The 16,741-nt window shown below is 44.9% G+C and overlaps 1 protein-coding gene across 3 annotated transcripts in view; it reads left to right on the forward strand.

Annotated features, from left to right (window-relative positions):
- The window catches only part of Tmem164 (transmembrane protein 164), a 162,183-nt gene extending 146,829 nt beyond the window's left edge, over nucleotides 1–15,354 (forward strand). For all 3 annotated transcript variants that reach the window (XM_090325662.1, XM_090325661.1, XM_090325660.1), the window contains 2 exons: nucleotides 9,338–9,438; nucleotides 11,096–15,354. In XM_090325662.1, the coding sequence (XP_090181788.1) occupies nucleotides 9,338–9,438; nucleotides 11,096–11,302 (308 nt within the window). In that variant the 3' untranslated portion in view covers nucleotides 11,303–15,354. The remainder of the gene's footprint in view (nucleotides 1–9,337; nucleotides 9,439–11,095) is intronic.
- The last annotated feature ends 1,387 nt before the right edge of the window (nucleotides 15,355–16,741 follow it).

Below are 16,741 nucleotides of genomic sequence, written 5' to 3' on the forward strand. Positions count from 1 at the left end.
CACCATTTGGACCTGTACCCATATAGACAATTCATTCAAGGAGTGGTGCTGTAAATGGAAGCAGAACAATGGAGTCACAGCATGAGTCAGAAATAAGGTCACGTGTTTGTTTTCAAATGTGACATTTGCAGTACATTTAGTTTATATGCTAATGGAAATAATGTAACTGACAAGAGAAAATTGGTGATCTAAGAGAAAGAGAAACCATGACTGCAGTGGCCTGCTTGAGCAGGGAACCTGGGGGATAACATGTGGAAACAGGAGCTACTGACCTTGCCTGAGACCCTGAGCAATTCATCCATGGCCACAGTGAAGCAGCAGAGTAAATTGGGCACCTACTGAAGAAGATAGGTAGTTAAATATGATCATGAGCATGGGAGAAGTTTTCGTCTGATTTATTAGTTTTTTGAATTTTATTTTTTCCAGTACAGCAGGAAGCCAAAGCAAGGTCATCATTTGAGTGTAGCTGAAATAGAAATATTAAAGGTTTGAGAGGAGAGAGATGATATTAAATCATGGCCTAGGAGAGGGAGAGAGTGAATGGACGCAGGGAAGCAGAGTATGATTGCCTGGCAACATGAATGGTGCACTTGAGGTTTGTGCTCATGAATTTGAGGGGAGAACAGTCAGAGCTATTGTTTATCTCTAGCCATGTTTAGCTGGGTAAGGACAGGCTAGGGGAAAATGGAGACTAAGATTTAACCAGGGTTGAGGGGGGGTTGCAGATGATGGGGAACAGTGGAGACAAAGGAGTCTTCTGAGCCATAGGATTTATGGTGGGAATAAGACAGCAAAAAATGAAAATAAGTAGAACCAATGGCTTTACAGATCCCAGTGAGGAAGAAGTATGGGGGCCACAGTTACCGGAATGGGGAAGGAAAAGAGGGGGTAGTGATGGCTTAAGAGGAATACTTGATTCCCGATTAGGAAAGGGCCACAGCTGTTGGTAATATAGTATCAGGCATAGCGACAAAAATGAGTAGCGAGGAGACAGGATCTATAGAAAGGATCAAGGAACAGCTCAAGATCCAGAAAGGACCATTCAAGGACATGGGAAAAGGGTGGGGTAAGAGGGACAGATGAGAATGTTGAAAGGGATAACCTTGACTGAGATGCCTGTATTCATAAACTGCTTCATTGTATGGTAACTCCTTTGTACAACAATTTAGAGAAAATAAAAATACTACAAACATTTTATCGATTCTAGGACCTGGGAACTGTCCCTGAGCCTCTTTGTGCTCTACCATTTGAGTCACAGTGACACTTCCTGTTTTAAAAAGATTACAAATAAGAGTCTCACTGGTACCTTTCTGTCCAGGTTGGTTTTGAACTGTGATCCTCAGATCTCAGCCTCTGAGTAGCTAGCATTATATGTATGAACCAGTAGAGCCTGGTAATAAAAATAGTTTTAAAAAGAAATAGGACAGGCTACATAGATACCAATGTTTTCAAGGAAGGAGAGCCATGAGCCACAACTATACATGACTGTGAAGAGGAAGGATTGAAACTGTGCATGAAGTAGTTCGGACAAGAAGGGAGCACCTATGGTTGAGAAATAGCAATGATTTTTTTTGTTTGTTTGTTTTAAAGAAAAGGACTAGATGTAATGGACCATGTCTGTAATTCCAGCTACTATGGAAGAGGGTTGTTGTTTAAGGCCAGCCAGAGGGGGAAAAAAGTAATCAAGGACAGTTCTTAATTAAAAAAAAAGGCTTGACAGTGCAGATATATGTCCCACTTATGCAGAAGGCATAAGTAGGAGAATCATGATCCAGGACAGCCCTTAGCAACAAAAATGGGATACTTGAAATATAGCTAAAGCAAGAAAGGCTGGGTCATGGCCCAAGTGGTATAATACCTATTTAGGAACTACGAGTCCCTGAGATCAAACTCCAGTAGTTTAGTGGCAAAGCGCTTACCTAGTATGTGCAATGTACTGGGTTCGATCTCCAGTACCAAAAAAGAAGACAAAAATAGTTAAACAAATTCCAGTATCACTAAGAGATAGGGATGAAAAGGGAAGACAGATGGGAGGGAAAGAAAGGAGGGAGGCAGAGATGGAGAGGAGAGGAGAGGAGAGGAGAGGAGAGGAGAGGGAGAGAGAGAGAGAGAGAGAGAGAGAGAGAGAGAGAGAGAGAGAGAGAGAGAGAGAGAGAGAGAGAGAGAGAGAGAGAGAGAGAGACTCTCTTTAGCCCATTTATTGATGGGGTTGTTGTTTCTTGGAAAATTTGGTTTTGTGGGGTTTAATATTTTGAGCTCTGTGTATATTTTAGATATGAGGCCCTTGTCTGATGTGTAGCTAGTGAAGATCATCTCCAAATCTGTGGATTTCTGTTTATCCCACTTAGCTGTGTCCTGTGTCCTTTGCCACTCAGAAACTCTTCAGTTTAATGCGGTACCATTTATCCAACCCTTCTTTGATTTGTTGTGTTTCTTTCTGGATCTTTACTTAGGAAGTTTCCACCTGTGCCAAAGAGTCCTAGTGTTTCTCCTATCTCTTCCTGTAATATGTTGAGGGTATCTGGCCTTACGTTGAGGCCTTTGATCCATTTGGAGTTGATTCTGCTGTAGGGTGATATATAAAGATCTAACTTCAGTTTTCTGAACGTGTATAGCCAGTTCTGCCAGCACCATTTTTTGAAGTCTGTCTTTCTTTTACCCTGTGTTTCTGGCAACTTTGTAAACGATTAGGTTGCATTGCTACTTTCTTGAGGTTGATATAGCTAAAAACACTACTGATCAGTGTGTTGCTAAAACCTGTGCAAGTGTCTGTCCTGACTTTGCTAAACACTTCTAGAGAAGTATGTTCCCCTTGGAATGTTCCAGGCTGATGGCCATGATCAAAGTATAATGTAAAATATGGTAGCCACTAGGCACACATAGTTGCTGAGGATAGGAAATGTTGCTAATATGAGGGAGGAACCAAATATTTACTTTATTTCATTATAGTTCCTTTAAATATAAATTGCCACATGTAGCTACTGGCTACACTAATTTATTGGCTGGTGTCAATAATGGAACACTTAACTATCAATCCCTTTTTAAAAATTATATTTTATTTATTTTTATTTTTTTGTAATCCTGGGGCATGTACTCAGGGCCTGAGCACTGTCCTTGTGCTTTCTCAAGGTTAGAGTTCTACCACTTGAGCCACAGCACCATTTCTGGCCTTTTCTGTGTATGTAATACCAAGGAATCAAACCTAGGTCTTCATGCATACTAGGCAAGCACTCTACTGATAGACCAAACTCCCAGCCCTGGATTGGTATAATCATCTTGGTTCCTAGCAATCCATAAACTTCCTTCTGGCAGAAATGGAGTTTAGAGAAAGTGACTATCACCCCCGACCCAGTCCACCCTCACATACACACTGCTACCTTTCTAGGTAACTTTTTTCCTATTCTTCTGAGATAAAATATGCTCTTAAAGTAGAACAAAAAGTTTTATGTTTAATATTTCTGAAAGTCCTTAAGTATCTATTTTCCTTTAGAAGGAAACTGATTTTTCACTAGGATTATCTCAAGGGCCGCATCCAGGTATCCAGAAAAGAGAATGATATGAGAAAGTTTGCATACAATTTGCATATATCATGTTGACTGGTTATCTGTGCTCAAGGCTGCTGCTTCTCTGTATTTCTTTATTTTTCAATGAAATTGAATATCTTGCTAGTAGTAAAAAAGAACCAACAGTGGTGATAGTGTAGTGGAAGCCATAGACTCTGTTCATAGACAAGGCCAACTCTTCCCCAGATTCCCTTCCACGTTCCATCTTTATAAGATTTCAGATGATTGTGGTCATTGGTAAAAATAACAACTGCTACCTCTATGACAGCCTTTATATATATTTGTTGTTTTTGTTAGTACTGGAGTTTGGAATTGGGATCCCATGCTTACTGAGCAGGCATTCTACCACTTGAGCCATGCCAGCCAACAGCCCTTTTTGCTTTTTTCCCCCAAAATAAGAGTTTCTCATTTTTTTTCCTAGAATCCAATCCAAGATTATGACACTCTTATAGTATCTCTGACAGGGCTACAATTATAAATAGGGACCACTACCAAAAAGCTAGGCTTGTTTGAAACAGGGTCTTGCTAATTCTTTGTCTGGCTGAGTTTGGAATTGCAGTCCTCTCAGTCTTAACCACTTGAGTACTTGGGATTCTATGTATAAGCCATTGCATCCAGCTGCCACCTCTACTTTTTGATTTTTCTTCACCTTGGAAATATGAATGCTACTTTGAGTTCACGGAGAGGAGGAAAATGCACTTAGAGAGGAAGTAATATTTGCTCAAGTATCTTCCTGTAGGTAGTGGCAGAGGCAGAACCCAAACCCAAGGCTCTCTGACCCATCAGGGCTTTTTATTTTAGGCTACTGAGTTGTATTTTTTTCTTTTTAAATCAGTTTTGGGGCTTGAACTCAATGTCTTGTATTCTTACTCTACCACTTGAACTGTACCTACAAACCAGCTTTTTGCTAGTTAATTGGACATGGAGCGTTGCAACCATTTCTATATGGGCTGGCCTTCAACATAGATCCTCCGGATCTCAGCCTCCTGAGTAGCTAGGACTACAGGTGTGAGCCACTAACTATGGCCTTTATTTGTTTTTAATGTTTGTATTGCTCAATGTATTGCCTTACACTCCCTGTTGCTAACCAGGACTGATTTGTTTCACACCTACATAATTTGGTCATTATTTAAATGGCAATGCGCTGTTGCACAATCTTGAGGTCCCATAGTTTACTTATCTCTTCAATAGGTTTCCGGATCTTCAGTACTATAAACAGTATAGATATAAGCTTGTTTATGCAAATATAGACAGTATATTATTTTTAAGGGATATGATCACAGTCTTCCAAGTTGTAGTATTGAGCCAAAAGAAATGAGACTTTTGTGATTCTCCACAAGCCTGTGCCATTTATTTGCCAGTGCAAGTATTGTTTTTGCGTGTTTACCTTGTACTTGTTGCTGAGGTGTGGAGGAGTTTCAGAGCTACCCCTCCTTCCCTGACCTCTCGGTGTGATGTTAGGCAGATGATGCAACATGGAAGGAATGGGGCAAATATGGGGCTTTGGGCAAGGGGTACTGGGAGTGCTGAATAACATGTCCTCTGTTTGTTTCTGAGTGTTCTTCCTCCATAGCACGAAACATAGCAGGGTCAGGGGCCACAGTGATGCTGAGATAATGCATGGTGAGAGCATCTGTCCCACACTTGAAGCCTTCCCCAGGAAGGTCTGCTGAGCTACCACCCCGCAGCCATCCACTCTCAACTCCCTTCCTAATGCCCGCTCCTGGCTCATAAGGCCTGCAGTACTGCCCAGCTGCCAGAGGAGAAAGCTGACCAGGAGCTAAGGGGAGGAAGGGAATCCATGGAAGAGTGGTTTGTAGCTGTAGTAATGGGTTGTGCCTGAAGTAGTAATCTGAGCACCTGTCAGTTTTTCATGTCCCTTCCTTCTTCTGTGCATCCCTGGCAGCCAGGGTGACAATATTCACTTAGCAAACAGGCAAGTGCTCACACTCTTGGTGAATCCCACAATGCATTGTCACAAAGGAAGCTCTGTGCTGGATGCTGGGAAGAAAGCACTCTCAGGCTGGAGAGTAAGCAGACAAGAAAAGAAGACAGTCCAACTTGGAGGTCTAGACAAGTGGCAGCAGGGCCTTTGAGCACATGAGAGCCTGTTTACTTGGGACTCTGCTGTCATGATTGGCTGTCCCCCACCCTCTGTTTCTCACTCTATAAAATGAAGAGATCTATGTCCTCAGAGGCCCTTTTGACTCACATGTTCCATGAGCCTATCTCTTGTTCCTAAAGCAAGGTGAGCTTCCTGCACAGAAGACGCCACTGACTTTAGTCACCCCATCTCCTTCCTTTCTTCCCATCTACCTCCACCCTTACATGATGTTTCTTGCCATTACATACTTGGCCTTCTTCCCATCTCAGAGAGTACAAGTGTTCCCATGACTTGGTTTACCACTGTAGGCTTCTACCATCTACACGTAAATGTTCACTTTATCCTCTTTACTGAGCTTGCGACTCATAAAAACAACCAGGAGCCTTTCAACCCCAGATACACCATGACCCATTAGCAGCATTTGCCAAATCCCATGTCACTGTCACCTAGTCTTTCATCTGATCAATAATCCTGTGAAATAGGTAGTGCTATTCCATTTTGTAGATGAGTAAAACTGATTATAAAGAAAGAGCTTTGCTCAAGGTCCTGTGGTTAGTCAGTGAAAGAGCCAGGATTTGAAAACCTCTTCCTGCTTGATTCCAGTCCTTATACTCTTTAATAGTCTTTATTCATCACACCCTGTATTGTACAGGACATCCCACCACCGTAAGGATATTTTCATGTGGATATTCTACACACACCTCAATTCAACATGTCTAAAGTGGACCTCACCATTTCCCCACTCCTAGCTGCAATCTGCCATTGTCCCTTCTCCATTGCAATAAATGGCATCACTAACCCAATGAGGGCCAAGCTGTGATCTCTCTCCCTTACTGTCAACATCCAGTCTTGGACCACACTGATAATTTTCTCCTTACATTTTTCTCTGCTTCTGTCCTCAGAAACCATTTTGCTCTCTCTAGATTCCCATAGCTTTGCCACAGTGCCCTCTACTCTCTCTTGCTCCTAAAAATTTGAGTCGTGATTTTATACAAGCTCATGTGTAAGTCCAACACTCCTCTGCTGAAAGCTGGCCACCCAAGGGCTGAAACCCATCCAAGAAGATATATTTTGTTTGGTCTACTGAAGATTCTTAAAACATTTGGAATTAGTTGCTGACATTTAAAAAAAGGAAATTCCACATAAAGGTTCATATTTCTGGTTTGTCTTGGGGGGAAAAAAAACACAAACCAAAAAAAAAAACACAACAATATAACCAGGCACCACTTGTCCTGCAGTTTTGCAGGCACTGATTGATGGAGCTGAGTGGTAGCTGCCTCATAGAAAGTTCCTAGGTTTTCTGGTTTGCCAGTCTTCATATTCACTCATGTCTCTTCTATTCTGGTCATGCCCCTACTTCCTATCACCTACTGGTGAGCTCATAACCCTGCTGTTTGGCATGAAGCCCAAGGCCCTCAACATGATTTTTATTTTTTGTCAGTTGTGGGACTTAAACTCTTGGCGTGGGTGTTGTCCCTGACCTCTTCAGCTCAAGGCTACCACCCTACTCCTTGAGCGAGCCCCCTCTAGTTTTCTGGTGATTCATTGGAGATAAAGAGTCTCACAGACTTTTTAGTGCCTGGGATGGCTTTGAACCATGATCTTCAGATCTCAGCCTCCTGAATAGCTAAGATTGCAAGCATGAGCCATAGTGCTCAGCTCTCAGCATGGTTTCTATGGTCCCCAGCCTGGGACAGAGAAACCCTGGAAACTATTCCTTGGGCTCTCTTCTGTGGACCCGGTTCTTTTCAGGATGGCCTCAATTCATGTAGGCCTCTATACAGGCTGCAGCTTTGGAAGGCTTAAGCCCTTCCTGAAGTCCCATTTGTTCTTCAGGACTCCAGTGCACTATTTCCTCGGGCAGCATGTCTTCTTGCCATCTCTTGCTACATGCCACCCCCCACAGGCTGAATTTTGTCTTCTTATAACATGTGGCATAGACTTCAGTCAACACCCAACTCTGCTGTATTGTAATCATTGCTGTGAGTCTAAATTACAGGAGGCTTACATCAGTATATGATACATAGGTGAAAGGAAAACACTACTCTAGGATAAGATGTCACTTGTGCTTTCTTGGGATGAGGTAGTTCCAGGTTTCTAACTTTCTCAGATAGCCACATAAAGTTTATGTATAGAGTGATACACTTGAAAGCTTACCCCTACTCTGTAAGCTGGGAGTATACCAAGACCTCCAGAATGGTGGTTCCTAGCAGTGATGGAGAAGATACAGAAGTCTCAGTGTTTCCAGGGAAAGAGATATTCAGTGGATGAGAAATGATATTTTCCTCGAGACATAATGAACATAAAGAAAACATCTAACAATCATTGAACATGCTCCTTGGACCAGGCCCTTGGGGTAGTATTATCACCATTTAATAGGTAGGGAAACTGGGATTTGGGGAATTTAAAAACTTTTCCACAGTCAGATCCGAAGATCATGGTTCAAAGTCAGCTCAGGCAAGAAAAAGCTGAAAGTATAGCTGTGGCTCAAGTGGTAGAGCACCAGGCTTAAGCAAAGAAAAAGTTGAAGGACAATGGCCAGGTCCTGAGTTCAAGCGCAGGACCATCAAATAATAATAATAAAGTTCACATTCCAAGTTACTGTATCACATATCATAAATTTCACTGCATTAAAAGTGTGTGATGCCAGGTGCCGAAGTTCATGCCTGTAATCCTAGTTACTCAGGAGGCTGAGATCTGAGGATCAAGATTCAAAGCCAGCCTGGGCACAAAAGGACCTGAACTCTTATCTCCAATTAACCTCTAGAAAATGGGAAGTGGGGATTGGCTCAAGGGTAGCGCAGTAGCTTTGAGCTGATGAGCACAGGGACAACACCCAGGCCCAGGAGAAGGGTGGTAGCCTTGAGCTGAAGAGCTCAGGGACAGCACCCAGGCCAAGTTCAAATCCCATGACCTACACACAAAAGAAGTGTATGGGTGAAGACTACAGGATTTTACATTCAATGTGATCCCAAGAATCAGTTTAAAGAAAAGAAGGTAAATCCCAAGCATGACACACTGAGCATGAAGACACACTCGTGTGTGAGCAGGACTTGTATTCCATTTAGTAAATATTTTTATGCTTTTCCTCTCCTCTTTCTATTTTTTTTCTTTTGTCTGTCATGGGACATGAACTCTGGGCCTGGGCGATCTCCCTGAGCTCTTCAGCTCAAGTCTACCACCCTACCCTGGGTTTGGTTGTTGTCCCTAAGCTCTTCAGGTCAAAGCTATTGCTTTATCCCTTTCAGCCACAGCTCTACTTCCAGTTTTCCCACAGTTAATTGGAGTTAAGAGTCTCATGGACTTTACTACCCAGGGTGATTTCAAACTGTGATTCTCAGATCTCAGCCTCCTGAGTAGCTAGGATTACAGGTGTGAGCCACAGGTGCCTGGCTCCTCTTTCTATTTTGTAACATTCTAAAATATCTTTAATAAATATGTATTCCTTTTATAATTAAAAAAATCTTCTTTTTGTAATGGCCCAGCATGGACTAGCAGAGCATAGATTAGGCAGCCACAAGTACCCAGTGAGGCATTCATAGTATCACTCACTGATGGGTTGAAAGGAGCTATGAACACATTGCAGCTATGACTTCAACACTTGCCCCCATATGGGCAAAGGAGAAGCGAGTGACTTCCTCCCATCTCACCATCTCTGCTCTTCCTCCAGGTGCTTATACCCCAGAGCCCCTCAGCAGCTTCCGGTGGGCTCTTCTCTCAACTGGCCTCATGTTCTTTTACCACTTCAGTTTCCTACAGATCCTTGGCCTGGTAAGTTTGGTTATACCCCCTTCTCTCCCCTCTGTTTGCAGTTCTCCATAAATCTTGATAATCCCAATTGGCGCTAGTGTATCATTTTGTTTTGAAAATACATGATGTGAAAGCCAGGATGTCAGATTGTTGTGTCTGGGATGCTGATTTATGATTCGCAGCTTTGGCCTCTCCAAAGAGTTTCTGAATACTTCAATAATGGCTGTTCTTCCATCCCTGGAGAGGCAAGAATGCCTTTCAATCATGACCAGTTGGACTGGAAATACTGAGCTGCAAGAAGGCAGTGGTTTGCTGTATACTTCATGGAGAAGCCTCTGACCTTCGGTCCATTCGAAACCTTCTCCTAGATCCCTTAGCAGGCACTGCCCTGAGCAGTGTGGCCAGTGAAAATGTGATGTTGGGGAACAAGAATGACATTCTGTGGGGTTTTGAACTGCCTGGAGCATGGAGAATGTTTGAACTATCTGAAGCCCCAAAACGCTGATATTTTGAAGGTGTATGCAGTGGCAAAGTGACCAGGAAGAGATCAGGACTGAGCATGGAGTCAGGGGACTCAAGTTCATATCCTGGCTCTGCCGCTGCTCTGGATAGGTCACCTCACCTTTGAGGGAAAAGTGCTTTCTGCATCATGGTAACATGGTCTCCAAGCCCAGCCAACCTCCCTGAGAGGTGGTAAGGATTTGTCTTTAACACGAACAGGCTTGAAGGGTGCTGAAAGGCAGGTGTCTTGGCATGTTCAGGATCAGAGTGGCATGTCTGGTTCTATGCAGGTGGCATTGATGCAGCATCTGCCATGTGGAGCCTTGCGTGACCTTGCATGATGGAAGTGTGGAACCGCTATTACCAGCACTTTTGCGGAAGTGGTCACTTTGTCTTCTTCACCCTGGTGAACGGCTGTGCTCTGGTTGGCCAGACGTGGTCCAAGTTCCTTGCCAATAGCATCAATGCTTGCCATGCTTATGGAAGGGATCAGTGTGACTTAAACCTGCATACTCCCCCCCCTTACCTCTTGCTGGGCCCCACTGATAACAAAGGCATCAGTGACTCATGTTACCATAAATGCCATACTCCAGCCATGCCTCCATTAGGGAAGGCTCTACTCACCCAACTCCATTCATCTTTCATGAGTCCATGTAGGTGCCACCTACCTCATAAAACCACTCAGAATTCAGCCCCATCCTGTCTGTCACATGTGCTCCTCAGACCTCCTCATGGCATGAAAAGCTTTGGTAGGCACCATCCGCTTTGAGGTCAGAAACAGTAAATAATCACCCCCACTTGATGGATTGCTAGGATGTGGAGGCAGGGACCATGGTGTTAACTGCTTTTTTATCCCATAATATCTCTCCAGGGACTAGGTACATAGTGATGCTTAGGATTGGAGAAAGACTCTGAGTCCCTGCCCCCTAACCCCTCCAACCCCCACCGGAAAGCAAGATGGAGCCAATCATAATGACTTTTCCATTGGCCAACCCAGCCAACAACACCAAAAGGCCCACTCAGCAAACCGAGGGCACAGAAATCCCTTTATGAACAGGCGGAGATTGGTCAATCCCGCCTTGTCTCGTCCTCCACTAGGTAGAGATGGCTGAACTGGCAGAAGCCAGAGAAAGCCAAAGGATGGCGAATGCTCACTCTCCCTCCCTTGTCCCTGCAGGTCACCGAAGTGAATTTGAACAACATGCTGTGTCCGGCCGTCTCAGACCCATTCTACGGCCCCTGGTATCGCATCTGGGCCTCGGGACACCAGACTCTCATGACCATGACCCACGGGAAGCTGGTCATCCTGTTCTCATACATGGCTGGGCCCTTGTGTAAATATCTGCTGGATTTGCTCCGGCTTCCAGCAAAGAAAATAGACTGAAGGTGCTTGGTTTTTTTTTGGGGGGGTGGGTTTTCCCCCCTCCATAAGGAAGCAAATCCTGACTTGACTTGGAGAACACTCAGTCCTTTATGAAATCATGGGAGAGGGCAGTAGGATGTTTGGTGTATTTCTATTTTTCTTCTCTTTCCCTTTCTTCCATCACTCTTCCTTCCCCAGCTCCTACCCCCGCCCCAAAGGATGTCTCCTTGTGCCCAGGTGTGGTGCTAGGGACTAGGTCTTCCCTCCTTCCTTCTCCTTGGCTCTGTCTTCCTGCTCCACTCTGAGTGGCCTTACACAGGGAGACAGTAGTCATGGCTCCCTCACCCTGCTTGTTGGTGCTTTAACAACAGCTGGTTGAGGACACAGGGAACAACAAGCATCTTCCAGCATCACAGTGAAAAGATCAGGTGGTGTTTCATTTCTCCACTGCCAGGGACCTCCAGGCTCTTGCTGGGATCCCCTTATTATCTCCAGCACAGTTCTCATCCAAAGGGGACTGAGGCCTTGTTTATATACCAGCAGCAATCCCCAAGCAAAGGGATTTCCCAGCTTATAGCCCAAATCGAACTGGCCAGATTCTTCTCACTACTGTCCCATGATTCAAAATAGGGAGCCCCTCAGCCTCACTCCACGAAAATATTGCCTAGAGGGGAAAGTGAGAATGGCATGCACCCTGAGTTTGAGATCCCATTGAGGGGGTTTGAGATCTATTTCAGTAGCAAATCTAAAGCAAAGAAGGTAACACAATGTACCCTAACAACTACCCATGAAAGATGGGAGCTGACACATATCCCAATGAAAAGAAAGTGTCAAAAGTAAACTAATCAAGGCAAGTGATAACTTGAGAAAACTGTGATTCAAATCATGGTCCATGCTCACAGTGATAATAGGCATGTGGCCCTTGTCACATGTTTCTTCTGTGTCTCAGAAGCAGCTTCAAGGAAGCATGTGCTAGAATTGAGGCATTGAGTTACTTTGCTTTTTGTGTTTATATGGTTTTGGATGTCTGAGTTGGGGTGATTCTTTCATCAGGGCCCAATTCTGGAAAGTTTTATAGGGTCATTCCAGGGTCTTAAAGAGTATGTTCATACTCTGGTTTGGGAGGCTATAACGCTCGCTTCTCAGTTGTTTCCCTAGGGCCAGGTTTCTTCAGTACAGCTAGATTCAACCCAGGGGTGGGCACCCCATACCTACTACATGATTCTCCACCAAAGCCCACATCTAGCTAAAAGGGAGCTGTCAAGGGATTGTATTCCCCACAGGTAGAGGAGAGAAGTTCACATACTCTGGATGGAGGGACTTTTCACTCAGTTATACATGGACTTCGAGAAGGGAGACAGTGGCTTGGAGGTTGCTGACTCTGTTGACTTCTACTAGGAACAGATCTGCCTAAGAATGGAAAGTTCCTTCAGTTGCCCCAGAGCAGTGCCAACATTGGCTCTAGATTGAACTTTGGTGACCAGTGGCTACAATTGTAGAAATGGGCCTATAGGAGGCAGTAGCTGCACAAATGTCTGAGTAAGTGGATACCTACGGAGGAAGCTCTGGAAGCCAAAATCTGTTGGCATTTTGAAGCATTTCACCCAAGGGCATGGGGGAGAGGACAGAAGAAAGAATATCATGTGCCTTGGCCTCATCTTGAGGCTGTGACACTTGGATTTTCTGTACTTTTTGAGGACCCTGCCTAGATTTTCTTAGTGCTTCTCAGCCTGGGACTGCCTGCCAAAGGAGCTACCTCTTAAGTAGCTGTATTTGATGGGCTTCCTATCAAGCTGTAGCAGGTAGGACCAGTTGGGGAAGAATTTTGTCTAAGGCTTCAGTAAACCCCGGGCCTCTGTAGGAGAGGTTGGGAAGATGATCCGTAGGGTCTTGGCCTGATGTTAACCAAGACATAGAGTTGCTACAGGTAGAGTATGCATATCTGAGCTAGGGACCAGTTCCAGAATTCTGCAGAAGTGGTGTAGGTCCTCTCTTCCTCCGCATCTCAGTGGCTCAACACAGATGGCTAGTCAATAGGCTTTCTCTTAACAGCATGACTCCATAATCTTGCCTCTGCCCTGGCTATAGCTCAGTACCCACCATTCTGGCATCTAATTTCTAGTACATAAGAGAGAGGGAGAGAGACAAAGGAAAGCCATGTTTCCTGGGATGACCAGACCAGAGTCAGATACATTTGTTAGGTGAAGGGAGCAGGGGAGATGAAGGGGGAAATTCTGGATCCTAAACAAGGAAGCCGAAGGAACAGAAAGTGGACCCCTTCCCCAGGCTCCACAGGGAGTCTTGGCCTGGATTTGGGTGTGTTGGGAAACAGCAAGTATCTGAAGTGCTCTGAGGTTCACTCTTACCTTGGGCCAAAACCATGTAAGAAGAGATAACCTGGCCAGATCCATAAAAGCTTGCCTGGGGGTGGCCCCCATACTTTTTCAACAACCAGTCTGCTACTGGCTCTGATATAGGAACAAGGGAGAGAGGGAACCACAGTTTGCACACTTAGGAAACCAGTGGGCCCTGGCTTTCCAACTCCTCAGGGCTTTCTTGCCAATACCAAGGCTGTTCTCAAACCACTCTGGCCCCATTTCCATCTGCTATCTGCCAGCTGCCAGTGTGTGATGGCTCTGTGTGTGAGAGAGTATTCATAGAGGGGGCCAGTTTCCTTTCAGACAACCACAGGAATGGAAAGGAGTGCTCTCATAAGCCTTAGGCAGCCGTTGTCAATTCTCTGAGCCAATGAGAACAGTCTCGTGAGCTAACCAATGTATGGTTTCACTCGGAGTGTCAGAGAGATGATCACATCTGCTTAAAGTCCTCCCCACCCCCAGTATTTGTTTTTTTAATACCCAAGACCTTACCTAGCTTCCTTTCAGAGGCGTGGTGATATGTTCCTTTGTCAGTCTATGAGGCACTACGGAAGTTCTGAAACCACAATATCCCTCTCTCTGTTTCATGGACTTCCTGGGCTGTTTGTGCCCTGTGCCCTACAACACTTTAGCCTAGCTGTTACACCATCTATTTTGAAATAGCCTTCAATAGGGTTTGGAAATACGTGATTATTGGTGATTCAGTGTCCTGTGATTATGATTACACTACCCCATATGTTTCACAGTAGTGGCAGGGCTCTCTGCATTAGAACTGGCTTGGCCAGCTCCCTGGGCTAGGCTCCTAGAAGGTGGCAAAATGGCTTTTTCTGCCACAAAGACTCCCCTGGGTTTTTAGACATTGGCCCCAGTGTCATCTATACTGTTCAGAACAGGAATTCCTTCGTAGTTTTGCTTACATGGACATTCTTGGAGAAAATGGTAGGACAGGATAGTGGTATTGCCATTGGTCCATCATGAGCCTGTAGGTGCCTTGGCAATGCTCCAGACTGATAAGAGGCCTCCTCCCAACTGCCTTGCCTTCACTGAGGTGGGAGTTGGTAGGAGGACTCAGCCTTCTTCTTGTCTACATAAAGTAAGCTGATTTGTGCTCAGGACAACCCAGTCACTTGCTGTTGCCATTTTCTGTGATACTTTTCTACAGTGCTTTGCTACTCGTGGTACCAAACAGCCCGCCCCACCCTATCATCCTGTGAAAAACCAACAACACAAAAGTCATTTGAAGCAGAGATTTACTTTGGAAACTCTTTCTTACTGTGTGTGTGTCAATGTTGTGTTAAAAGGTGAATGGTTTCTTTATTTCCATTGATAGAATTGTAGCTAAAGGAATAAGATGGGCTGATATGTAATTATTCCTACTGGGACACTAGCAATGCATCTGTCCCTCTTGCCTGTCCCCAGTCCTTATTTCCAAGCTGGAATGGCTGTACCCTGGGCCAACCCTGCCCCCAGCCAGTGGCTCCCATCAGAACCAGTCTCTAATGCCGCTAGACCTAGGTATTCTTGTCAGTCTGGTTCTTGGGTGCTGTATGCCACCCTCCCACCCAATTTGCTCTCTTCTTTCTGTATTTTGTAATGTGTTTTCTCTGTTTTGTAAAAATCTTTGATTGTATGAAAGTGCTCTCTGCAGTCACCTTTGGAAATAAATGGTCCTTCATTTGTGGACTTGGCATTTAATCTCAGGTGTTTCTCTTGCTGAACATCCCTGAATGAAAAGAAACCATCATCATAGGACATATTGTGGCAATGTTTTCCTCACACACTGTTATGAAAACATGCGTGAGAGCTCAAGAGTCCTGCCCTTGCTTCCCAACCCTCTTGGAAGGCCTTCTGCTCTGATAAGTAAACAAAAGAGATTGTTTGTCGTCCTTATACACCATGGAGGACCGTCAAAGGATGGCTTGGCCTAAGGAGCACTATGGTTGTTTGAATGTGCTGCCTACTCCCGTCCAGGGTTGCCAGGTCATTTCTGGGCTTTCTAGGCCCCATGGTGTTCTGGGCCACATTTCATAGCTGAGGCCAAGGGGGCAACTTTGAACCCAAATATGTTGCTTTCAGGCCCACAGCCCCTGAGTATCCTCCTTGCCAGCAGCACTCAGACAATGCTGGGGGTGGGGGGGTGATGAGCAAGATGACTGCCCTTCAGGGAAGTAAGCCCTGCTTTCCCAAGGCTGCCCATAGCACCCACTGCCTTCTCACCACATAAAGGGCCCACTCCATTGTTTGACAGTGCTACAGATTCTAGATGACACATAGCAAGCCATACATAGCCAGTGTGAGTAGATCTTCCCATTTTCCAGGAGTGTCTATGTGGGATGTAAGTGATGCGGGGCCTTGGAATCCTGGGCTAGAAAGGACTGGCTTCAGCAAGGCCGCTCATCTGCTCATCACTATTTCCAATAGTACCAGGAATGGTATTCTGCCCTTCGTCATGCATTCCCTCCACAATCTCATGGATGCCTGTTCCCAGAGTTGACTGCTAATTAATATCCACTTGAACAAGAAACACAGATACCGCTGAGGCTCACTGAGAAATGGAGAAGCTGCAGTGGGAAAGTGGTTTTGTTAGACTCCACACTGTGTGCCTTACTCCTCCTGTGCTTTGCTAGGATTGCTGGGGAAGAGACCTCACTCTTAGAGAAAAAGGAGGAGAGCCAGGGAGTGATGTGGAAGGAAGGCAGAGAGAAGGTGAAATCTATGATTGCAAAGCAGAGGAATCAAAGCCATCAGAAAGACCCTGCATAGTTTCAAGACAGAGTCAGAGGCTGAGAATATAGTAGTCTAAGCATGACAGGCCAGGCAAGAATAGGTGAGAGAGGGTGGCAGAAAGAAGCTACTGAAGAGACAATGAAGGACGTTAGTCTTTGGCCTTTCCACAATTTGCTTTTTAAGAGAGAGCCCACCCAAAGGCCACTACCATCACTCCCTGAGAGGCCCCATAGCTCGTCCCACCTATAGTTTGGTCTGCCTCGTGAATGTAGCAGCCTTTCCAATGCAAATCTGATGTCCTCACTGATCTGAGCTTCTGATACACAAGCCGGAGCCCAGGCTGCTTAGTTTCAGC

Source organism: Megascapheus bottae, chromosome X (assembly GCF_031878675.1).
Source record: "Megascapheus bottae isolate mThoBot1 chromosome X, mThoBot2.hap1, whole genome shotgun sequence".
In the NCBI taxonomy this organism is placed as follows: Eukaryota; Metazoa; Chordata; class Mammalia; order Rodentia; family Geomyidae; genus Megascapheus; species Megascapheus bottae.